This window comes from Taudactylus pleione, unplaced genomic scaffold, assembly GCF_031769625.1.
Source record: "Taudactylus pleione unplaced genomic scaffold, aTauple2 ptg001495l, whole genome shotgun sequence".
Lineage (NCBI taxonomy): Eukaryota > Metazoa > Chordata > Amphibia > Anura > Myobatrachidae > Taudactylus > Taudactylus pleione.
In genome coordinates, this window is record NW_028285893.1 from 1 (window position 1) to 27354 (window position 27354).

Consider the following 27354-nt stretch of genomic DNA (forward strand, 5'->3'; position numbering starts at 1 on the left):
GGGATGCTAAATGTATCCCCTGCAGTTAACGGATTCGTCGCACAAGGAAATGCTATTCAAGCAAGTAACCCTATTCCCACACGGTAATGCAGGGGTTTACGAGCCCATTAATTCTACATACAGGGCAAAATCAACGGCTTTTGCCCACACAACAACCCCCAAAGGCGGACATGAAGCTGCCAGGAAAGTCTGCTTCGGATCTTGATGCACTGGGTAAACCTCACTAATACCCCTTTTACACTGGTGGTGGCAGCTCAATGTAAGAGTCCCTGAAAAATAACCCGGGCCAAGTTGGGGATGTTGTGGGGATGCTGTTCCTCAGCGGGGAGTGGGAATCTTGCTGTAATTGAGGGACGGGATTTTGTAAACTCTGCTAAATAGCTTCAGGGAAAGTTCATCGTTCAGAAGGACAATGATCCCAAGCACAAGGCTGTACAACACAATGACCGAGTCACAGTCCTCAGTGCAATCGGGAATCTGTGGCACATATATGAAAATTACAGCCCACAGGCGTCATCCAACCGGGGGCAGATCTGCAAGGAGGAAGGGGCAAACATCGCTCCCAAACCGCGTGCAGACACTTACCCCTATACTTACAGCTGTTATTGCAGCTAGAGGTGGTTCTATCAAGTTCTAGTACGCATGGGGATGAATACTTATGCAAGCAACATTTTTTTTTTATCTACTGGGCAAATTAATTCTAAGTCTGACATTTTTTTTTCAAGAGCCTCCTGATTCGTAATAAGAATATTGTCTGCATCAATCTGTGCAAGTGTTAGTTGCAATACAGACACGTCAGACTCTTTAAGGTGATGAATACTTTTGCAAAGCCCTTGTATGAATGTCAGGTATGTGGGCATGCTGCAGTAAGTCCAGGGTGTGTGTCGCCCTGCCAGACATGGCTGTATGGTTACTGTATGCACTGTACGAGCACAGGAAACTGTATGGAAAGTGGGTGAGAGAGTGCGAGCAGGAAGCTGGCGATTACACAACAGCTGCAGAGCATGGTGATGACATATCCTGTGTGACCAGGGGGATGTATACTAATACCGCTGCAGAGCATGGTGATGACATATCCTGTGTGACCAGGGGGATGTATACTAATACCGCTGCAGAGCATGGTGATGACAGCCTGTGTGACCAGGGAGCAGAACCCGATGTACACTAATACTGCTGCAGAGCATGGTGATGACAGCCTGTGTGACCAGGGAGCAGAACCCGATGTATACTAATACCGCTGCAGAGCATGGTGATGACACATCCTGCGTTACCAGGGAGCAGAACACGATGTATACTAATACCGCTGCAGAGCATGGTGATGACATATCCTGTGTGACCAGGGAGCAGAACCCGATGTATACTAATACCGCTGCAGAGCATGGTGATGACACATCCTGCGTTACCAGGGAGCAGAACACGATGTATACTAATACCGCTGCAGAGCATGGTGATGACACATCCTGCGTTACCAGGGAGCAGAACCAGATGTATACTAATACCGCTGCAGAGCATGGTGATGACAGCCTGTGTGACCAGGGAGCAGAACCCGATGTATACTAATACCGCTGCAGAGCATGGTGATGACACATCCTGCGTTACCAGGGAGCAGAACACGATGTATACTAATACCGCTGCAGAGCATGGTGATGACATATCCTGTGTGACCAGGGAGCAGAACCCGATGTATACTAATACCGCTGCAGAGCATGGTGATGACACATCCTGCGTTACCAGGGAGCAGAACACGATGTATACTAATACCGCTGCAGAGCATGGTGATGACACATCCTGCGTTACCAGGGAGCAGAACCAGATGTATACTAATACCGCTGCAGAGCATGGTGATGACATATCCTGTGTTACCAGGGGATGTATACTAATACCGCTGCAGAGCATGGTGATGACATATCCTGTGTGACCAGGGAGCAGAACCCGATGTATACCAATACCGCTGCAGAGCATGGTGATGACAGCCTGTGTGACCAGGGAGCAGAACCCGATGTATACTAATACCGCTGCAGAGCATGGTGATGACAGCCTGTGTGACCAGGGAGCAGAACCCGATGTATACTAATACCGCTGCAGAGCATGGTGATGACACATCCTGTGTGACCAGGGAGCAGAACCCGATGTATACTAATACCGCTGCAGAGCATGGTGATGACATATCCTGTGTGATCAGGGAGCAGAACCCGATGTATACTAATACCGCTGCAGAGCATGGTGATGACACATCCTGTGTGACCAGGGAGCAGAACCCGATGTATACTAATACCGCTGCAGAGCATGGTGATGACACATCCTGTGTGACCAGGGAGCAGAACCCGATGTATACTAATACCGCTGCAGAGCATGGTGATGACAGCCTGTGTGACCAGGGAGCAGAACCCGATGTATACTAATACCGCTGCAGAGCATGGTGATGACATATCCTGTGTGACCAGGGAGCAGAACCCGATGTATACTAATACCGCTGCAGCGCATGGTGATGACATATCCTGTGTGACCAGGGAGCAGAAACCGATGTATACTAATACTGCTGCAGAGCATGGTGATGACACAGCCTGTGTGACCAGGGAGCAGAACCCGATGTATACGAATACCGCTGCAGAGCATGGTGATGACATATCCTGTGTTACCAGGGAGCAGAACCTGATGTATACTAATACCGCTGCAGAGCATGGTGATGACATATCCTGTGTGACCAGGGAGCAGAACCCGATGTATACTAATACCGCTGCAGAGCATGGTGATGACATATCCTGTGTGACCAGGGAGCAGAACCCGATGTATACTAATACCGCTGCAGAGCATGGTGATGACACAGCCTGTGTGACCAGGGAGCAGAACCCGATGTATACGAATACTGCTGCAGAGCATGGTGATGACACAGCCTGTGTGACCAGGGAGCAGAACCCGATGTATGCTAATACTGCTGCAGAGCATGGTGATGACATATCCTGTGTGACCAGGGAGCAGAACCCGATGTATACTAATACTGCTGCAGAGCATGGTGATGACAGCCTGTGTGACCAGGGAGCAGAACCCGATGTATACTAATACTGCTGCAGAGCATGGTGATGACATATCCTGTGTGACCAGGGAGCAGAACCTGATGTATACTAATACCGCTGCAGAGCATGGTGATGACATATCCTGTGTGACCAGGGAGCAGAACCCGATGTATACGAATACTGCTGCAGAGCATGGTGATGACACAGCCTGTGTGACCAGGGGATGTATACTAATACCGCTGCAGAGCTTCCCCTGCTATAGAACCACGGTGTCTGTCTTTGCACCATGATGCACTGACCGACTGTACACTGTGGGGGCCCAGTCACTGTGGCACGCAATACAGCCGCATTCTAGGTGCCAGTCTCTGTGTACGCAAGGTTCTGCCTCGCCCGCAATACCGCTCCAACACATGCGCGATTGCTAAAATCTCAGGGTCCGTGAGGAAAGCAGACACTGCACTAGGTCCTACAGGTTTAGCCGCAGCACATGCAGAGCCCCCAGTGTCACAGGCTGCGCGGCGTCATTCCCCTGCACTCTGCTCCATACGGTGCTGGCCATTCCTCTCCATATGTACAGCCCTAACATCACAGGGGATACCAGTCCTGCTCCTGGCCCCCCACATGTGTACCCTTACCCCTGTCCCCACACTGCTCTCATACAGACGGACCCAGGAGAAACACGGGACTCACCAGCTGCCGGAGGCTGGTCATGGCGCCCACCTCCTCGGGGATTGAGCTCAGCTTGTTATTACTGGCGATGAGGACGGTGAGGGGCAGGCGGCAGAGGTACAGGGGCAGAGAGGTGAGGAGATTCCGGCTATACGGGGCAGGAGAAAACAGAGAGCGTTAGTCACATCGTCCTGCAGGGTGACGAGCAATGGAGGCAGTGACAGCCACGTACCTGATGTTCAGGTAGGTCAGGACCTGGAGGTTGGACAAGGACGGAGGGAGAGTACGGAGACAGTTGTGGTAAAGGGTGAGAGATTCCAGGGACACCAGCTGGCACAATTCACCGGGGACCTCCGAGAAGCGATTCCTGGACAGATCTGAGAGAGGAGCAAGAATAGCGCATCAATCACTCTGCCAGCGTTTACCGACACCACCCCAGGGACCATATACACACACCCCAGGGACCATACCGCCCACCCAAATGCACCCCAGCGATCTGTGACCCTACCACAAGCACCCCAGGGACCGGACGACCTACCCACACACACACCCGGGAAATCATAGAGCGCCCTCATACCCACACACACACACCCCAGAAATCATAGAGCGCCCTCATACCCACACACACTTTGGTAACTGTAGTGCTCCACACACCTACTGCAGTGACCGCAGAACCCACTCCACAAACACCCTAGTGATGGGAACAATCCCTACTCACACCCACAAGCCCCCACCCAGTGACCATAGAAACTCCTCACAACCACCACGGTGATCACAGAGCCCCCACATACCCACCCCAGTGTACATACAGCAGACCACATCAACGGGAAGCCGGCGGACGAAATCCCGACCTCCGGCTTCCCAACTGTCTAATCCCGGCAGGGGTTAAATGACAGGCGTCGACATCCCGATGCCTGTGATTTTACCTACGCCGGGAGTGCATGTCAGACTGTCGCTGTCGGGATTTGATCCGCCGGCCGTAAATCATACCGATACCACATCAACAACCACCAGAGACCAAACAGAAAACACTATGACCGTCAAGCCCAACATATACACAGTACAGACACTACTACACCATGCCATATATACACACCTAGCACAGTACAGACACTACTACACCATGTCATATATACACACCTAGCACAGTACAGACACTACTACACCATGTCATATATACACATACAGCCCAGTACAGACACTACTACACCATGCCATATATACACACCTAGCACAGTACAGACACTACTACACCATGTCATATATACACACACAGCCCAGTACATACACTACTACACCATGTCATATACACACACACACAGAGCCCAGTACAGACACTACTACACCATGTCATATATACACACAGCCCAGTACATACACTACTACACTATGTCATATATACACACAGCCCAGTACATACACTACTACACCATGTCATATATACACACACAGCCCGGTACATACACTACTACACCATGTCATATACACACACACACACAGCCCAGTACAGACACTACTACACCATGTCATATATACACACACACACACAGCCCAGTACATACACTACTACACCATGTCATATATATACACACAGCCCGGTACATACACTACTACACCATGTCATATATACACACACACAGCCCAGTACATACACTACTACACCATGTCATATATACACACACACACACACACAGCCCAGTACATACACTACTACACCATGTCATATTACACACACACAGACCAGTACAGACACTACTACACCATGTCATATTACACACACACAGACCAGTACATACACTACTACACCATGTCATATTACACACACACACAGCCCAGTACATATACTACTACACCATGTCATATATACACACACACAGCCCAGTACAGACACTACTACACCATGCCATATACACACACACAGCCCAGTATAGACACTACTACACCGTCATATATACACACACAGCCCAGTACAGACACTACTACACCATGTCATATATACACACACAGCCCAGTACAGACACTACTACACCATGTCATATATACACACACAGCCCAGTATAGACACTACTACACCATGTCATATATACACACACACAGCCCAGTACATACACTACTACACCATGTCATATATACACACACAGCCCAGTACATACACTACTACACCATGTCATATATACACACACACAGCACAGTACATACACTACTACACCATGTCATATATATACACAGCCCAGTACACACTACTACACCATGTCATATATACACACACACACAGAGCCCAGTACATACACTACTACACCATGTCATATACACACACACAGCCCAGTACATACACTACTACACCATGTCATATATATATACACAGCCCAGTACATACACTACTACACCATGTCATATATACACACACAGCCCAGTACATACACTACTACACCATGTCATATATACACACAGCCCAGTACATACACTACTACACCATGTCATATATACACACTCACAGCCCAGTACATACACTACTACACCATGTCATATATACACACACACAGCCCAGTACTGACACTACTACACCATGTCATATATACACACACAGCTCAGTACATACACTACTACACCATGTCATATATACACACACACAGCCCAGTACAGACACTACTACACCATGTCATATATACACACACAGCCCAGTACATACACTACTACACCATGTCATATATACACACAGCCCAGTACATACACTACTACACCATGTCATATATACACACACACAGCCCAGTACATACACTACTACACCATGTCATATATACACACACATAGCCCAGTACAGACACTACTACAGCATGTCATATATACACACACAGCCCAGTACATACACTACTACACCATGCCATATACACACACACACAGCCCAGTACATACACTACTACACCATGTCATATATACACACACAGAGCCCAGTACATACACTACTACACCATGTCAAATATATACACACACACACAGCCCAGTACATACACTACTACACCATGTCATATATACACACACACAGCCCAGTACATACACTACTACACCATGTCATATACACACACACAGCCCAGTACATACACTACTACACCATGTCATATATACACACACATAGCCCAGTACAGACACTACTACACCATGTCATATATACACACACACAGCCCAGTACATACACTACTACACCATGTCATATATACACACACACAGCCCAGTACATACACTACTACACCATGCCATATATACACACACACAGCCCAGTACATACACTACTACACCATGCCATATATACACACACACAGCCCAGTACAGACACTACTACACCATGTCATATGTACACACACAGCCCAGTACATACACTACTACACCATGCCATATATACACACACACAGCCCAGTACAGACACTACTACACCATGCCACTGTATAAAGCAATTTAATCTTATTCTCTCTGAGGGTAAATCAGGCCATTATCTCATTGCTGAGCCCTCCTGCCCCCCTCCCCCTCCCCCTCTGGGAGTTAGCCTGAGCCTGCTGTTATTGCTTTTACCCTGGGTGTTGGTAGACAGAGGGTGCGTCTATGCCCGGGGCTGACCCCATGACTCACGCATGCTGAAAGTGTGGCACGGTGCCCAGCCTGGCGATGAAAGGGCTCATTCAGGGATCGGGATAAGTAGATGTTAGAACAAATCTTTACGTTTGCAGGACATTAGGCCTCTCTGTGGCTGTAATGTAATTATCCTGCAGGATCAGAGGACAGATCTCATCTCCCAGCCAACAATGGTCACCAGCCCTGCTTAGCCTTGTCCTGCCCGGTCACAGGCTGCGCCCACATATAGAACACCCCTGTGTGTAATGACCTCCCCCAGCCATGCCCTTTCCTAGAGGTAAGGAGTCCTGCAGGCCTCAGTCACATCCTGACCACTAGGACCTTCATATCTCCTCTCTGCGCTACAGCGGGGTCACCCACGCGTAAATGAGGGGGGGGGATTCCGCAGCGAGGAGTAAAGCGCCGATTATCTCTTTGTTTAGTACATTCGCTAGGCCGACTGCTGTAGAAAGCATGGTTTCTCTCAGGGCTGATTCTACATCATGTCATTTACTGTACAAACGTCAATAATATGAGATATGGTAAGAACTTACCCTTGTTATCTCTATTTCTACGAAGTCCCTAGGGTTCCACAGGATACCTTGGGGTATAGGCGATGGCGGCAGACATCCAGGCACCACAGAGTTAAATTTTCAGCCTCCCAGGATGCACTGGGGTCCCTCTCCTATACCCCGCCCCCGAGCCTCAGGCCACTCAGTTTCGTAACAAGCCATAGGCCGGAGCAGGAGCAAAAAAGAGAGAGAAGAAAGTCTGGAACACACAAGAAATCACATTCTCACCTGAAGGAGACGGAGAAACCGGTGACCAGATCAAAGCCCATCTACAGTACCGGAGCGACAGGGCGGGAGTCTTGTGGAACCCTATGGACTTCGTAGAAATAGAGATAACAAGGGTAAGTTCTTACCATATCTCATATTTTCTACTTCAGGGTCCATAGGGTATCCACAGGATACCTTGGGGATGTCCCAAAGCAGTATCCTTTAAGGGTGGGGACGCTCCTGTGCTGTAAGGAGAATCTGCCGCCGAAAGGAAGCATCCTGAGAGGCGAAGGTATCAAAAGCATAATACCTTACCAAAAATATGGACAGATGACCACGTGGCTGCCAATCACCGCTGAAGCGCCACGTCGAGCTGTCCACGAAGGACCCACAGACCTAGTGGAAGAGCTTTAATAGAGGATGGAACAGGAAGACCTGTGAATCCATCCTGCCAAAGTTAGCATAGTGGCAGGCCAACCCTTTTTATGGAAACCAGAAAGGACAAAACCGAGAGTCTGATTTCCTAAATGGACTGGTACGGTCAACTTAAATTCTTAGCGCCCGTACCACAGCCAAATAGGCCTCACCAGCAGACAGGACTGGGGAAGTAAAGGCAAGCACTGCCCTGTTCCTAGGAAAGATGAGAAAAAGGGAGGTCTACATGACAGAGCCTCCCATTCTGAGATCCTACTGGCCAAATTAAGAGCCAGAAGGAATACAGTCCTAGCCGTAAGCCATTTGAAATCCACTGAGCCCAGTGGATCAAATGGCGGTCCTCAGAGAGCCCTAAGGACCACAGCCAAATCCCAAGGAGTCACAGGTGGAACAAAGGGATCCTGAATATAACGTACACCCTGCACAAAGGTGCGGACATCAGGAAGAGTAGCAATCCTACACTGAAACCATACTAACAGGGCAGAAACCTGCACCTTGAGGTAAGCAAGGCGAAGACCGTTATCTAAGCCCACCTGTAGGAAAGCCAACCTCTGGATATCCGGAATACCCGAGGAGCCTAGCCTCTAGGGCGACACCTGAAAGAAAGTATACCATACCTAATGGTAAATTCTTGCAGATAAAAACTTCCGAGCTCTTAGCATGGACACAGCCCCTGTTAACTATAGAGCTGGAAAAAACTCCTAGACCTTAAGAGGGCAGTCTCCACCTCAGACAACCCAGGTCTGGGTATCAGCCAGGATCCTGAGACAACAGGTCCGGGCGTAGAGGCAACAGCTTCGGAGTGTTAACTGAGAGGCTCCGAAGATCTGAGTAATAGTGCCATCTGGCCTACGCTGGGGCTATCAGCAGGAGTGTGCCTCCTTCTTGCTATTACTGGAGGAAGAAGGGATAACGGAGGGACGAGGTACACAACTTGGAAGGTCCACTGGACCTACCTACGTCTATCAGAAGAGTCTCATCTCTGAAAGGCTCCACTTGTTCACCAGAAGATTGAACACCTCCTGATAAAGAGGACATTTCTCTGAATGCACGTCTTGACGGCTGAGAAAGCCTGCTTTCCATCTGAGGATTCCTGAATGAACACTGCCGATGACGGCAGGGATATAGCCTTCCACAGAAGCCAGAATTCGGGACACCACTGTTAGTGTCGCCTGACTTCGGGAACCTCCTAGGTGGTTTACATAAGCCATCATGATGGCGTTGTCAGACTGTACCTGCATGGTATTTCCGTGGAGGACCTGTCCTGCATGCTGGAGAACCCTGAATACTGCTCAGAGTTCTCAGATGTTTATGGGAAGCGCAAAAACTACTGGTGTCCACCTGCCCTGGAACAAGTGTGGACCCGTCATGCTTCCCAGCCACGGATACTGGCGTCCGTCGTCAGAAGGACCCTGTCCGCAATCCCAAAGGGGGTGCCCCTTGTTTAGGTGAGCTTTCTGCAGCCACCAGGCCAGAGAGAGACAAACCTCCGGGGAAAGCCTATTGACTTTATCCTATGGGGCAACCCATCCCATCCGGAGAGGATCAAGTTCTTTAGAGTGAAGCTGGGTACTCTCCACCATGTCGAACAGCGACATCCTGGAACCCAGGAACCACATTGCCAAGTGAATAGACACTCGGCGACTCTGCAGGCAACTGCGTAACCTTGCCTGTAATGCAGAGATCTTTTCCTCAATCACAAAGATCCTCAGATGTTGGGATATGGAGCATCCTCTGAAGAATCAGAGAGGACTATTTCCAGTTTATCAGTCAGCCCTAACGTAGCAACACAGATATTGTCCGTTGCATATGGCACTGAAGTATCTCTGGAGACCGTGCTAACAACAGGAGGTCACTCGGATAGGGTAACAAGCGGACCCCCTGCATCCGCAGGTGGGCTGCCATAACTACCATGACCCTGGTAAACCGTGAGGCGCGGAGGCCAGACCAAGGGGCAATGCCAGAAATTGGAAATGCTTATCGACCACTGCAAACCTGAGGAAAACACTGGTGTGCTAAGAAAAGAGGGATATTCAGGTAGTCACCCTGAATATATCCAACGACACCACAAAATTCCCAGGCTCCATTGAATGATAGAATGCAGGGTCCCTCTCCCGAACCGAGGAACCCTTAAGAATTTGTTGAAGGATTCGAGGTTGAGAATGTCCTGGTAAGACCCATTGGGTGTCTGTACCAGAAAGAGGATGGAGTAATACCTCGTTCCCCTTTGGGGCAACGGAATAGGTACTATAACTCCTGCCTGGAGCATAGAGTGTAACACCCTCAAAAATTACAGGGCCTTGTCCTGAATTGACAGAAGACCTGTAACGAAAAACCTTCTGGGAGGCTTTTACCGGGAGAAAAGGACATACCTTCAAGAAAATACTTCTCTTACCCCAGTGTCCGTGGTGGTCAGACACCAGCACTGGGCGAACTGGAGAAGCCGGCCTCCAACTCTGGGGGCTCCCGAGAGGAGGCCCGTCCTGTGAGGCTGAAGGCTTATAGTCCAACTTGGGAGTAGGACGTCTTGTACTCCAAGCCTGTTCTTATGGCTGAGCAGATTTCCTGGCTACTGACTGTCTTGGAAAGCTGTATTTTAGACTTACCCTGGCCTCACAGGGCCGAAAAGACAAAGTCCCAGACCCTGATGGGACTGTAGCCGATGGCAGACACGCAGACGTAGCTGCTGCCTGCAGGGCCACAATTGCGTCCAGACGAGGGCCAAACAGGACTTGTCCCGTAAAAGGCAAAGCATTCCAAATGGAATCTGCGTCCGCTTTCCAAGAGCGCAACCACAGGGAGCGGCAAGCCGCTACTGCTGCCGAGGAGATTCTGGAAAGGAGTAGGCTATATGTAAGACCGTCTCATTATGAACGTGGCAAAGTCTCTGAGAATTTGCCACTATCCACCTGCTCTGCTGGAGAGTCAGTGTGCAGAGATCCAGTTACCTACTCAGCGTTCCATGGCTCTGGCCCCCCAGCACACGGCCATAGCCGGCCTGGAAGCCCCTCCAGCAAGGGAATATTGGATTTTAGATATATTTGCACCTTGCAATCTGGAACCTCCTTCAAAGAGGACCTGGAGGGCATGGGCAACGTAGCACTCCTCACTAGGCGTGTAACATGAGATTCTACCCGTAAAGGTAACTCCCATTCGGAAATGTAATTATCCGCAAAAGGGGTATGCAAAAGGTCAACCGTTTTTGAGGCTGGAACCACTTACCCGGATTTTCCACGCCTCCTCTAAATGATCCACCTGACCAAATAGAGGAATTACAGTGGCAACACCCTTATCCTTAAAGAAGGCATATTTGGATTTAGCCACGGGGGATATGTAATAACCAAAGCCGCACGGACTGCCGTAGAAGGCCAGGTATATAGACTTTAGACCCAGACTACGCCTCCTTTGCACTAAGGGGCTCGTGTCTGAAAAAGTCAATAATGTCACCGTCATGTCTTTACCCGTCTGAGACCCGAAAGGCCGTTTAGAAGGCCGAAATGGTGACTCCCCCTGTAAAACGTCCATCAGGTGCTATACCATTTGGACAATAAATTCACCCACACAGGCTCCTGCGAGACCTGGGGGGGCGAAAAACAGGATACACTGGGGTACCATCAACTGTCCAGGGACCCCTGCATGTGATGAGACCACCACAGGCTGCGATAACCCCTTGGGGAAACGCAGGGGGCGTTGCCCACAAAGGCTGTAAGCATTTTAGCCAGCCGAGGGCGGTCCCCTTTTTTGTGCAGGCACAGTGACAGAAATGGGGCGTGATATATAATACAACATGCCCTCCATAAACCCTCAGCGTCTACATATCCCTCCGCTAACTGCACATGATATCAGTACATTATAGCTGGAAGAGGATATCCTCGTTCACTTTCCGACATGAGGAGTGTGAACGGAGCGTATGTGACCTCCCACACAGAAAAACCACGTTTACTGTGAGGTAATAAACACCCTGAAACACCGCACCACAAGGGCTGTAGCAGAAGAACAGGGATAGGAAAAGGCTGACAGTCAGAAATGAAAGTACAGGCAAACAGCGCTAGCATTTAAGTCACATACAATGCACAGATAACATCCTGCATTACAGGCACTGCGATCAACTACACAGACCAGAGCCTGGTAGGAAACAGTGCTGCATACACTGACCTTAATTGAAGGAGAGGTATGCGGGGGACCCGGACCGCAATGGCACCTGTAGCAGCTTCCAGCAGCGTTTGCCATCCCCAGCACATGTAGTGAGAAAATGGCCACCGAGGAGCAGAGAGAAGGCAGGGCCCGGGGGAGGAGCGCTGACACAGCCCGCTCAGACCGCTGTGGAATGGCACTGTGCAGCGGGGGAGACGCCGGCTGTGAGACAGGGAAGGCGTTCTCCCCTGGCCTGCTATTAACCCCTGGGACGCCGCGCTGTACCGCACATGCTGCGGTCCGCTGTCCCTGGTGGTCTAGTGGAAGGCGCAGGATCAGTACCTGGCCCCACGCGCAGCCGGTCCCCAGGGAGCCCCCTGCCTGGGGACCAAACAGGACTGTGTTACCGGCGGGTGCCCACCGCGGGACCCCGCCGCTTACCTTGTTCCCCGTGCATCCGGCCACAGTCCAGGTAGCCAGGGATCACCGCTAGCTGTGACCCCAGCTACCTACCAGCATCCCCGGATCGGTACCGGCGTTCTGGTACCGGCGGGGTGTAGGAGTGACAGCATGGACGTCAATACTGACTGTCCTATGCTGGAGCACTCTAGTTGTGCAGCCACAGCTGTGAAGAAATATTCAGGGGCCTTAAAAAGACCCCCTCTGTACGGTGCGACTGGTCCGGCCAGGCACCGACGAAAACTGAGTGGCCTGAGGCTCGGGGTATAGGAGAGGGACCCCAGTGCATCCTGGGAGGCTGAAAATTTAACTCTGTGGTGCCTGGATGTCTGCCGCCATCGCCTATACCCCAAGGTATCCTGTGGATACCCTATGGACCCTGAAGTAGAAATTAACAATAAAAACACCCAACAATGTACAAAAGCATGCTCAGGACTAGCCGGGGGGTAATAGGGAGAACAGGACGATGTGTATAAATAATAATGACATCTCTTACATTTTATTATTAATAACAGTGTCTTATATAGCTATATAGCTTTAGAAATGGAAATAAAACTGGGTAGTGACAGACATAAAGGTAAGAGGGCCCCGCTCACAATCTATAGGGAGAATTCATTCTGCTTCCACACTCGCACAACCCCCGGACCCCAGGCCAGCGCTGCCGTGTGACAGGACTACACAGCCCAGTAAGCACCTTTGCTATTTGCAATGACCTACAGTATTTTCCTATGGATTATTACCTAGCGAGCAGAGCCCTCTTATCCCTTTGTGTTAATCCCCTGACCCGTTGTATAAGGCTGTTAGTTCCCCCTTGTACTGCAGCGTATGATGGTGTCATACAAGAAATGTTAATAATTATGTCTCTAGAAATGAGCTTATTGCAGCTAATGAGAGAGCTGTAGATCTGCATACAGCAGTCGCTCCCCCTTATCCATGGGCTGAGCGTGGTACATGTAGTGTCCTGACTGTGAGAGGCACCGGATGTGGTCTGGTCACACTGCTGGGGGGGGGGGGGAGATGTGTCACACAGGAACCAGGATCGCTGCTCCCTGTCAGATGCACAGAAATCCTGCATATTGTGGCTGGAGACCTCATTACATAAATCTTTTATCGATTTCTTTTCCAGATTACTCAGTATAGAGGAAACAAGGGCAGAGGACAGACAATATCTAGACTAGAGAGGGGCCGGGCCATCACCAAACTGTCAGAGGGCATAGAAAGGGCACTGGCCCAATACCAGAGGGTCACAGAGAGGGGACCGGCCCATCACATGACAGAGGGCACCAACTGATTCTCTCTACCCCTTATGTACCGTGCCGCCTCTGCTCCTTCTCTCTCCCATCATGTACCGTGCCTCCTCTGCTCCTTCTCTCCCCATCATGTACCGTGCCTCCTCTGCTCATTCTCTCTCCCCATCATGTACCGTGCCTCCTCTGCTCCTTCTCTCCCCCCATCATGTACCGTGCCTCCTCTGCTCATTCTCTCCCCATCATGTACCGTGCCCCCTCTGCTCATTCTCTCTCCCATCATGTACCGTGCCCCCTCTGCTCATTCTCTCTCCCATCATGTACCGTGCCCCCTCTGCTCCTTCTCTCTCCCCATCATGTACCGTGCCGCCTCTGCTCCTTCTCTCTCCCCATCATGTACCGTGCCTCCTCTGCTCATTCTCTCCCCATCATGTACCGTGCCTCCTCTGCTCATTCTCTCTCCCCATCATGTACCGTGCCTCCTCTGCTCATTCTCTCTCCATCATGTACCGTGCCTCCTCTGCTCATTCTCTCCCCATCATGTACCGTGCCTCCTCTGCTCATTCTCTCTCCCCATCATGTACCGTGCCTCCTCTGCTCATTCTCTCTCCCCATCATGTACCGTGCACCCTCTGCTCATTCTCTCCCCATCATGTACCGTGCCTCCTCTGCTCATTCTCTCCCCATCATGTACCGTGCCTCCTCTGCTCATTCTCTCTCCCCATCATGTACCGTGCCCCCTCTGCTCATTCTCTCCTCATCATGTACCGTGCCTCCTCTGCTCATTCTCTCTCCATCATGTACCGTGCACCCTCTGCTCATTCTCTCCCCATCATGTACCGTGCCTCCTCTGCTCATTCTCTCTCCCCATCATGTACCGTGCCCCCTCTGCTCATTCTCTCTCCATCATGTACCGTGCCTCCTCTGCTCATTCTCTCTCCCATCATGTACCGTGCCCCCTCTGCTCATTCTCTCTCCCATCATGTACCGTGCCCCCTCTGCTCCTTCTCTCTCCCCATCATGTACCGTGCCCCCTCTGCTCCTTCTCTCTCCCCATCATGTACCGTGCCGCCTCTGCTCCTTCTCTCTCCCCATCATGTACCGTGCCTCCTCTGCTCATTCTCTCCCCATCATGTACCGTGCCTCCTCTGCTCATTCTCTCTCCCCATCATGTACCGTGCCTCCTCTGCTCATTCTCTCTCCATCATGTACCGTGCCTCCTCTGCTCATTCTCTCCCCATCATGTACCGTGCCCCCTCTGCTCATTCTCTCTCCCATCATGTACCGTGCCCCCTCTGCTCATTCTCTCTCCCATCATGTACCGTGCCCCCTCTGCTCCTTCTCTCTCCCCATCATGTACCGTGCCGCCTCTGCTCCTTCTCTCTCCCCATCATGTACCGTGCCTCCTCTGCTCATTCTCTCCCCATCATGTACCGTGCCTCCTCTGCTCATTCTCTCTCCCCATCATGTACCGTGCCTCCTCTGCTCATTCTCTCTCCATCATGTACCGTGCCTCCTCTGCTCATTCTCTCCCCATCATGTACCGTGCCTCCTCTGCTCATTCTCTCTCCCCATCATGTACCGTGCCTCCTCTGCTCATTCTCTCTCCCCATCATGTACCGTGCACCCTCTGCTCATTCTCTCCCCATCATGTACCGTGCCTCCTCTGCTCATTCTCTCCCCATCATGTACCGTGCCTCCTCTGCTCATTCTCTCTCCCCATCATGTACCGTGCCCCCTCTGCTCATTCTCTCCTCATCATGTACCGTGCCTCCTCTGCTCATTCTCTCTCCATCATGTACCGTGCACCCTCTGCTCATTCTCTCCCCATCATGTACCGTGCCTCCTCTGCTCATTCTCTCTCCCCATCATGTACCGTGCCCCCTCTGCTCATTCTCTCTCCATCATGTACCGTGCCTCCTCTGCTCATTCTCTCCCCATCATGTACCGTGCCTCCTCTGCTCATTCTCTCCCCATCATGTACCGTGCCTCCTCTGCTCCTTCTCTCTCCCCATCATGTACCGTGCCTCCTCTGCTCATTCTCTCCCCATCATGTACCGTGCCTCCTCTGCTCATTCTCTCCCCATCATGTACCGTGCCTCCTCTGCTCATTCTCTCCCCATCATGTACCGTGCCTCCTCTGCTCATTCTCTCTCCATCATGTACCGTGCCTCCTCTGCTCATTCTCTCTCCATCATGTACCGTGCCTCCTCTGCTCATTCTCTCCCCATCATGTACCGTGCCTCCTCTGCTCATTCTCTCCCCATCATGTACCGTGCCCCCTCTGCTCATTTTCTCCCCCATCATGTACCGTGCCCCCTCTGCTCATTCTCTCTCCCCATCATGTACCGTGCCTCCTCTGCTCATTCTCTCCCCATCATGTACTGTGCCCCCTCTGCTCATTCTCTCCCCATCATGTACCGTGCACCCTCTGCTCATTCTCTCCCCATCATGTACCGTGCCTCCTCTGCTCATTCTCTCCCCATCATGTACCGTGCCTCCTCTGCTCATTCTCTCTCCCCATCATGTACCGTGCCCCCTCTGCTCATTCTCTCCTCATCATGTACCGTGCCTCCTCTGCTCATTCTCTCTCCATCATGTACCGTGCACCCTCTGCTCATTCTCTCCCCATCATGTACCGTGCCTCCTCTGCTCATTCTCTCTCCCCATCATGTACCGTGCCCCCTCTGCTCATTCTCTCTCCATCATGTACCGTGCCTCCTCTGCTCATTCTCTCCCCATCATGTACCGTGCCTCCTCTGCTCATTCTCTCCCCATCATGTACCGTGCCTCCTCTGCTCCTTCTCTCTCCCCATCATGTACCGTGCCTCCTCTGCTCATTCTCTCTCCCCATCATGTACCATGCCCCCTCTGCTCATTCTCTCCCCATCATGTACCGTGCCTCCTCTGCTCATTCTCTCTCCCCATCATGTACCGTGCCTCCTCTGCTCATTCTCTCTCCCCATCATGTACCGTGCCTCCTCTGCTCATTCTCTCTCCCCATCATGTACCGTGCCTCCTCTGCTCATTCTCTCTCCCCATCATGTACTGTGCCCCCTCTGCTCATTCTCTCTCCCCATCATGTACCGTGCCCCCTCTGCTCATTCTCTCTCCCCATCATGTACCGTGCCGCCTCTGCTCCTTCTCTCTCCCCATCATGTACCGTGCCTCCTCTGCTCATTCTCTCTCCCCATCATGTACCGTGCCTCCTCTGCTCATTCTCTCTCCCCATCATGTACCGTGCCTCCTCTGCTCATTCTCTCTCCCCATCATGTACCGTGCCTCCTCTGCTCATTCTCTCTCCCCATCATGTACCGTGCCTCCTCTGCTCATTCTCTCTCCCCATCATGTACCGTGCCTCCTCTGCTCATTCTCTCTCCCCATCATGTACCGTGCCTCCTCTGCTCATTCTCTCTCCCCATCATGTACCGTGCCCCCTCTGCTCATTCTCTCTCCCCATCATGTACCGTGCCCCCTCTGCTCATTCTCTCCCCATCATGTACCGTGTCTCCTCTGCTCCTTCTCTCTCCCCATCATGTACCGTGCCCCCTCTGCTCATTCTCTCCCATCATGTACCGTGCCTCCTCTGCTCATTCTCTCTCCCCATCATGTCCGGTGTCACCTCTCCCTCTCATGCCCCCTCTCCACATATAGAAAAGAGTTCATGTGACTCATTTAATGACATTATTATCTGCTTTCAGTACATCCGGAGTTCGCACCATCTTCAATCAATCATTTCCTTAACAACTCAGGCCATGGAGCATAACAGCAGCACCCAGCAGCACAGCAGTAGGAGGCACAGTACAGAAGTATTGCACGTATTGGGAAGTCACACAGCAGCACCCAGCATCACAGCAGTAGGAGGCACAGTACAGAAGTATTGCACGTATTGGGAAGTCACACAGCAGCACCCAGCATCACAGCAGTAGGAGGCACAGTACAGAAGTATTGCACATATTGGGGAGTCACACAGCAGCACCCAGCAGCACAGCAGTAGGAGGCACAGTACAGGAGTATTGCATGTATTGGGAAGTCACACAGCAGCACCGCAGTAGGAGGCACAGTACAGGAGTATTGCACGTATGGGGAAGTCACACAGCAGCACCCAGCATCACAGCAGTAGGAGGCACAGTACAGGAGTATTGCACGTATTGGGAAGTCACACAGCAGCACCCAGCATTACAGCAGTAGGAGGCACAGTACAGAAGTATTGCACATATTGGGAAGTCACCCAGCATCACAGCAGTAGGAGGCACAGTACAGGAGTATTGCACATATTGGGGAGTCACACAGCAGCACCCAGCATCACAGCAGTAGGAGGCACAGTACAGGGGTATTGCACATATTGGGGAGTCACACAGCAGCACCCAGCATCACAGCAGTAGGAGGCACAGTACAGGAGTATTGCACGTATGGGGAAGTCACACAGCAGCACCCAGCATCACAGCAGTAGGAGGCACAGTACAGGAGTATTGCACGTATGGGGAAGTCACACAGCAGCACCCAGCATCATAGCAGTAGGAGGCACAGTACAGGAGTATTGCACGTATGGGGAAGTCACACAGCAGCACCCAGCATCATAGCAGTAGGAGGCACAGTACTGGAGTATTGCACGTATGGGGAAGTCACACAGCAGCACCCAGCATCATAGCAGTAGGAGGCACAGTACAGAAGTATTGCACGTATTGGGGAGTCACACAGCAGCACCCAGCATCACAGCAGTAGGAGGCACAGTACAGGAGTATTGCACGTATGGGGAAGTCACACAGCAGCACCCAGCATCATAGCAGTAGGAGGCACAGTACTGGAGTATTGCACGTATGGGGAAGTCACACAGCAGCACCCAGCATCATAGCAGTAGGAGGCACAGTACAGAAGTATTGCACGTATTGGGGAGTCACACAGCAGCACCCAGCATCACAGCAGTAGGAGGCACAGTACAGGAGTATTGCACGTATGGGGAAGTCACACAGCAGCACCCAGCATCACAGCAGTAGGAGGCACAGTACAGGAGTATTGCACGTATTGGGGAGTCACACAGCAGCACCCAGCATCACAGCAGTAGGAGGCACAGTACAGGAGTATTGCACGTATGGGGAAGTCACACAGCAGCACCCAGCATCACAGCAGTAGGAGGCACAGTACAGGAGTATTGCACGTATTGGGGAGTCACACAGCAGCACCCAGTATCACAGCAGTAGGAGGCACAGTACAGAAGTATTGCACATATTGGGAAGTCACCCAGCATCACAGCAGTAGGAGGCACAGTACAGGAGTATTGCACGTATTGGGAAGTCACACAGCAGCACCCAGCATCATAGCAGTAGGAGGCACAGTACAGGAGTATTGCACGTATGGGGAAGTCACACAGCAGCACCCAGCATCACAGCAGTAGGAGGCACAGTACAGAAGTATTGCACGTATGGGGAAGTCACACAGCAGCACCCAGCATCACAGCAGTAGGAGGCACAGTACAGAAGTATTGCACGTATTGGGGAGTCACACAGCAGCACCCAGCATCACAGCAGTAGGAGGCACAGTACAGGAGTATTGCACGTATGGGGAAGTCACACAGCAGCACCCAGCATCATAGCAGTAGGAGGCACAGTACTGGAGTATTGCACGTATGGGGAAGTCACACAGCAGCACCCAGCATCATAGCAGTAGGAGGCACAGTACAGAAGTATTGCACGTATTGGGGAGTCACACAGCAGCACCCAGCATCACAGCAGTAGGAGGCACAGTACAGGAGTATTGCACGTATTGGGGAGTCACACAGCAGCACCCAGCATCACAGCAGTAGGAGGCACAGTACAGGAGTATTGCACGTATGGGGAAGTCACACAGCAGCACCCAGCATCACAGCAGTAGGAGGCACAGTACAGGAGTATTGCACGTATTGGGGAGTCACACAGCAGCACCCAGTATCACAGCAGTAGGAGGCACAGTACAGAAGTATTGCACATATTGGGAAGTCACCCAGCATCACAGCAGTAGGAGGCACAGTACAGGAGTATTGCACGTATTGGGAAGTCACACAGCAGCACCCAGCATCATAGCAGTAGGAGGCACAGTACAGGAGTATTGCACGTATGGGGAAGTCACACAGCAGCACCCAGCATCACAGCAGTAGGAGGCACAGTACAGAAGTATTGCACGTATGGGGAAGTCACACAGCACCGTTATCTAGAGCAGGACTAAAACAAATATATCCAAGTGTCAGGGGCCAGCACTGTACAAAACATAGAACATGTGCCGGCTGTACAGAAATGTGTAGCGGAGGCACTATTACCAACAGTACCAAGCACCAGCATATCCAGAGTCCGGCACATAACCCGTCACAGTGCCACAGATCATTGTACCAGCCTGTGCCCAGCACATAACTCATCTGTGCCACAGATCATTGTACCAGCCTGTGTCCAACATATAACCCATCTGTGTCACAGATCATTGTATCAAACTATGCCCAGCACATAAGCAGTCAGTGCCACAGATCATTGTACCAGCCTATGCCCAGCACATAACCCGTCAGTGCCACAGATCATTGTACCAGCCTATGCCCAGCACATAACCCGTCAGTGCCACAGATCATTGTACCAGCCTATGCCCAGCACATAACCCGTCAGTGCCACAGATTATTGTACCAGCCTATGCCCAGCACATAACCTGTCACAGTGCCACAGATCATTGTACCAGTCTATGCTCAAAACCCCATCTCTGCCCCACAGATCATTGAACCAGCCGGTGGTCAACACATGACTCATCTCTGTACATTACCAGGCTGTGCCACAGATCATACCAGCCTGTGCCCATTGTGCAACCCATCCTTGTGCCACAGATCATTGAACCAGCCTATGCCCAGCACAATGCCACAGATCATTGTACCAGCCTATGCCCAGCATGTAACCAGTCAGTGCCACATATTGTACCAGCCAATGCCCAGCACATAACCCATCTCTGTGTCACAGATCATTGTACCAGCCTGTGCCCAACACATACCCTGTCACAGATGATTGTACCAGCCTGTGCCCAACACATACCGTCAGATCATTGTAATAGCCTGTGCCCAACATATAACCTATCACAGTGTCACAGATCATTGTACCAGTCTCTGCCCAACACAAAATGATTACTTGCCCCATCAAAATTATTGCGCCCACAAAAAGCTTTGAAGCCTACTGTCCCTACAGACAGGAATGACACCAAGTGCAAAAAGATAAAAATAAACTTTACATGTAAGTGATGGTGAGAAATATGGACGTGTACATAAGAACGCCTTACTCCAGTAATAACTGTATATAAACCGTTATCAGCGTCTTCCATGGCAATAGCAGCCAGACATGACTCTGTACAAGGTGACAGCACTCTCGGGATAAAAGTACCGGTCACAAGACTGATTTCCATCTTACCGGGAATATGCCATCGCAGCTGCCATTTGTCACAAAACGCAATTGTGAAAATGACACAATCACGTCCAGGTCTAAGATACGCCCACTGCAAGAATCTTACATCCGCCGCTCACACACAAAACACGAAATATTGAACGCTGACCCGGCTGCCATCGGTCTTCTGGGTAAGACACAGCCGGTCTGCAGACACGCAGAGGACTCTCCTGCTGCAAGCAAGGACGCAGCGGTTAATTTACGCACGGCCAGAAAACAGTCAGATACGTCTGCGTTTTTCTAGCCACCCCATTACCTCCCACCCAGACTACCTGACTCACTTTGCGAGTGAATCCTCCGTACACGTGTGATCACAACACAATCGCTGCGCGACTTTCCCACATGCGCAATGACTAACAATTATCGGCATTGCGAGCGCATCTGAATCAGCCCCAATGTCACGCTTACCGACATGGTGACCCAATGCCTATAGTTACTGTGAGGAGCGTTGCTAAACAGCTACTCAGGGCGTATTCATGTGGGGAGAATGGGGCTTTTCTACACATAAAGTAGGTTACAAAGCTGTGGGAAGCCCCTTCCTAGGAAACACTCAGCTCCAAGCACCCCGGATAACAGATCATGCAACTGTAACCATATAACCAAATAGATGCCTGCATCCACTTAGGGTTTAAGGTACCCGTCGCTATAACACAGCCCCCAACATCGTTACTGCAGCTACGGGCAGAGGAGGGACAGCAGCCCCCTAAACTCTGTGGCACCCCCGGGCAGACTGTGCAAGACCAGGTCCAGGCTGGAGAGATTATAGATGTAAATAATTCCTTACACATGTCAGGAAGCTGCAGCACAGATGTGACACAGAACACATTCCTCTCCTCCAGCTATCAGCCATCTGTAATCCTATAGAGCCCCTCACACTGACAGCGCAATTTATCTTCTACACCCTCCCATCCCACGTCCTGGTGCCAGCAGGAGACAACACACACACAATTGGGGGTGCACTCACTTCCACACCCCAAAAATGGTTAGTGGCAGCACAAATACAGAACTGACTCCAATGCTGGTGCCCTCTCTCTCCTCCAGTGCCTCCACCCCAATAGCCATTCACTTCCCCTCCCTGTGTAATGGTCCCTCCACACTACCCCCATGTCCTGGTCCCCCACACTGTCACCCCCCAACCACCGTGTCCTGGTCCCTCCTCACTCACCCCTGCCTGTCTTGGTCTCCCACCTCCCCGCACACACACAAAGTCCTGGCTCCCCCCAGTTCTCTACCCTACAAATTGTTGGGGACCATCCCCACCGCTCTCATCTCACGGTCACCCCTCACTGTTCTCCCCCCAAATCCCGTTAACGCCTCACTATTTTTCTCCCAATACCCCTTTCCTCCTATTTTCGCCCCCCCCCCATGACCTTATATCCCAGGCCCCCTCTCCACTCTATATCCATTGTAACCCAGTTCAACCTCTCCTAACCTCCTTCCCCCGTGTCCCAACCCTGTGTGCCCACCTCCTTATCTTTGCCATCCTGGCTCCCCTCATCTAGTGCATGTCTCTCAGTGGCCCCTACCATAGCCCCCGTCACCACGGATACTGTATCTCCACCAGTCTCCCTTCTCTCACCCCTGGAATTTCCCCCTGTACCTCCCTCCTTATCTCACCCCCGGTGCCTCCTCTTCTGTCCACCCTACCTCCTTCTCTGTCCCCCATATCACACCCCCAGCACCTCAACCTCTGTCCTCCCTTATCTCACCACCGGTACCACCTCCTCTGTCCCCCCTCTATTTCATCACCGGTACCACCTCCTCTGCCCCCCCCTATTTTATCACCAGTACCACCTACTCTGTCTCCCCATTCTCAACACCGGTACTTCCTCTTCAGTTCCCATCACAAACCAGTACCCACTTCTCTGTCTTCGTCTCCCATCTCAGGTTGGTACTTTCTCCTTTGTCCCCCATCTCACCCCCAGTGCCACCTCCCCTGTCCCCCTATCACAGCCCAGGTACCTCACCCATTGCCCCCTAGCACACCCTTGCTACCTCCTCCTCTGTCCCCCTATAACACCCCCGGGTACCTCCTCCTCTGTCCCCCCAGTACTTCACCCTCTGTCCCCCCCTATCACACCCCCAGTACCTCCTCTTCTGTTGCCCTATCACACCCCCGGTATCACTCCCTCTGCCCCCCATCACACCCTCAATACCATACCCTCTGTTCCCCCTCGGTACCTCACTCTTTGTCACCTCTCTCCCCGGTACCTCACCCATAACAACCTTATTACCATCCCCCCCGGTATCTCACTCTGTCCCCCCCTCTCTCTCACGGCACCTCACTCTGTCCCCCCCTCTCACTCCTGGCGCCTCACTCTGTCCCCCCCCTCTCTCTTACGGAACCTCACTCTGTTCCCCCCTCTCACTCCTGGCGCCTCACTCTGTCCCCCCCTCTCTCTCACGGCACCTCACTCTGTCCCCCCCTCTCTCTCACGGCACCTCACTCTGTCCCCCCCTCTCTCTCACGGCACCTCACTCTGTCCCCCCCTCTCTCTCACGGCACCTCACTCTGTCCCCCCCCCTCTCTCTCACGGCACCTCACTCTGTCCCCCCCCTCTCTCTCTCACAGAGCCTCACTCTGTCCCCCCCCTCTCTCTTACGGAACCTCACTCTGTTCCCCCCTCTCACTCCTGGCGCCTCACTCTGTCCCCCCCTCTCTCTCACGGCACCTCACTCTGTCCCCCCCTCTCTCTCACGGCACCTCACTCTGTCCCCCCCCTCTCTCTCTCACAGAGCCTCACTCTGTCCCCCCCTCTCTCTCTCACAGAGCCTCACTCTGTCCCCCCCCTCTCTCACCCCCGGCGCCTCACTCTGTCCCCCCCTCTCACTCCTGGCGCCTCACTCTGTCCCCCCCTCTCTCTCACGGCACCTCACTCTGTCCCCCCCTCTCTCTCTCACGGCACCTCACTCTGTCCCCCCCTCTCTCTCTCACAGAGCCTCACTCTGTCCCCCCCTCTCTCTCTCACAGAGCCTCACTCTGTCCCCCCCCTCTCTCACCCCCGGCGCCTCACTCTGTCCCCCCCTCTCTCACCCCCGGCGCCTCACTCTGTCCCCCCCCTCTCTCTCACGGAACCTCACTCTGTCCCCCCCCTCTCTCTCACGGCACCTCACTCTGTCCCCCCCTCTCACTCTCACAGAGCCTCACTCTGTCCCCCCCTCTCTCACCCCCGGCGCCTCACTCTGTCCCCCCCTCTCTCTCACGGAACCTCACTCTGTCCCCCCCTCTCTCTCACAGAGCCTCACTCTGTCCCCCCCTCTCTCTCTCACAGAGCCTCACTCTGTCCCCCCCTCTCTCACCCCCGGCGCTTCACTCTGTCCCCCCCTCTCTCTCACGGCACCTCACTCTGTCCCCCCCTCTCTCTCTCACAGAGCCTCACTCTGTCCCCCCCTCTCTCTCTCACAGAGCCTCACTCTGTCCCCCCCTCTCTCACCCCCGGCGCCTCACTCTGTCCCCCCCTCTCTCTCACGGAACCTCACTCTGTCCCCCCCTCTCTCTCACGGCACCTCACTCTGTCCCCCCCCTCTCACTCTCACAGAGCCTCACTCTGTCCCCCCCTCTCTCACCCCCGGCGCCTCACTCTGTCCCCCCCTCTCTCTCACGGAACCTCACTCTGTCCCCCCCTCTCTCTCACAGAGCCTCACTCTGTCCCCCCCCTCTCTCTCTCACAGAGCCTCACTCTGTCCCCCCCTCTCTCACCCCCGGCGCTTCACTCTGTCCCCCCCTCTCTCTCACGGAACCTCACTCTGTCCCCCCCTCTCTCTCTCTGTCCCCCCCTCTCTCTCACGGCACCTCACTCTTTCCCCCCCGGTAAATCCCCCCTATATCACCCCGGGTCCCCCCGCTCTCACCGGCTCTGGTCACGTCAGTCAGGTCGCTGTTGCGGGCGCTCCCGGGAAGCTCCTTCAGGCGGCGGCCGGACAGATTGAGGACCCCGGTGCTGGCGGCCTCCTCCAGGGCTCTCTCCGCGCTTCTCCTGCTGCCGGGTGCCGGGGACAGCTCTGCGGGACAGAACTCGGGGTCCCCGTCCCCTCCGCCGCCTTCGTCGTCATCGTTACCCGCCGCCATTGAGAACGGAATGGACCGGGCCCGAAGCGCTGCTAAGCAACAGCCAATGAGTGCGCGTCCCAGAGACAGGGCCTGAGGACCAGCCAATCGCTGAGAGGCGCTGCGCTAAGTGACAGGAGGATGGTGGCCAATCAGCGTGCAGTCAGAGAAATTTCCGCCCCTCATTAACGGATTGCACAAAATACCATCCTTATAACTCCGCCTCTATCAAATATGGTCCAATCAGTAGAGGCATGGATGGTAGCCGCGCCCCTTTGTCACTAACGGAACTCAGTGGTACCATCATATATACACTACTGTGTTCCCGCCCACTATCATCAGGTCCGTCCAATCACTTATTAAGCTGAAGAGAGTGACAGGTGAGCGTACCAATCAGATGGTGAGATGACACCAGTCCATAGAGGAGCAGTGACTGACCATGGTCACCATCAGTACTAGGAAGAGTGATTGACCATGGTCACCATCTGTGCCAGGTAGGGCGACTGACCATGGCCACCGTGCGTGCCAGGTAGGGCGGCTGTCTATGGCCACCATCCGTGCCAGGTAGTGCGACTGTCTATGGCCACCATCCGTGCCAGGTAGGGCGACTGACCATGGCCACCATCCGTGCCAGGTAGGGCGACTGACCATGGCCACCATCTGTGCCAGGTAGGGCGACTGACCATGGCCACCATGCGTGCCAGGTAGGGCGGCTGTCTATGGCCACCATCCGTGCCAGGTAGGGCGACTGTCTATGGCCACCATCCGTGCCAGGTAGGGCGACTGACCATGGCCACCATCCGTGCCAGGTAGGGCGACTGACCATGGCCACCATCCGTGCCAGGTAGGGCGACTGACCATGGCCACCATCCGTGCCAGGTAGGGCGACTGTCCATGGCCACCATCCGTGCCAGGTAGGGCGACTGTCCATGGCCACCATCCGTGCCAGGTAGGGCTACTGTCCATGGCCACCATCCGTGCCAGGTAGGGCGACTGACCATTGTCACCATCAGTGCTAGGAAGGCCGTCTGTCCATGCTCACTTTCAGTGCTAGGAAGGGCAACTGACCATGGCCGCCATCAGTGCTAGAGTGAGCGACTGACCATGGCCGCCATCATTGCTAGAGTGAGCGACTGACCATGGCCGCCATCATTGCTAGAGTGAGCGACTGACCATGGCCGCCATCAGTGCTAGAGTGAGCGACTGACCATGGCCGCCATCATTGCTAGAGTGAGCGACTGACCATGGCCGCCATCATTGCTAGAGTGAGCGACTGACCATGGCCGCCATCAGTGCTAGAGTGAGCGACTGACCATGGCCGCCATCAGTGCTAGAGTGAGCGACTGACCATGGCCGCCATCAGTGCTAGAGTGAGCGACTGACCATGGCCGCCATCAGTGCTAGAGTGAGCGACTGACCATGGCCGCCATCAGTGCTAGAGTGAGCGACTGACCATGGTCGCCATCAGTGCTAGAGTGAGCGACTGACCATGGCCGCCATCAGTGCTAGAGTGAGCGACTGACC

General features: G+C 52.8%; 1 protein-coding gene across 1 annotated transcript; it reads right to left on the reverse strand.

Moving 5' to 3' along the window:
* Positions 1-3704: 3704 nt before the first annotated feature.
* LOC148442473 (leucine-rich repeat and calponin homology domain-containing protein 4-like) lies at positions 3705-26053 on the reverse strand (the record flags this gene model as incomplete). The annotated part of the gene is made up of 3 exons (XM_088463907.1): positions 25635-26053; positions 3916-4060; positions 3705-3831 (listed from the first exon to the last, which is right to left on the reverse strand). Coding segments are annotated over exons 1-3 (489 nt in total), but the record flags the coding sequence as incomplete, so codon positions are not given.
* Between the last annotated feature and the right edge of the window lie 1301 nt (positions 26054-27354).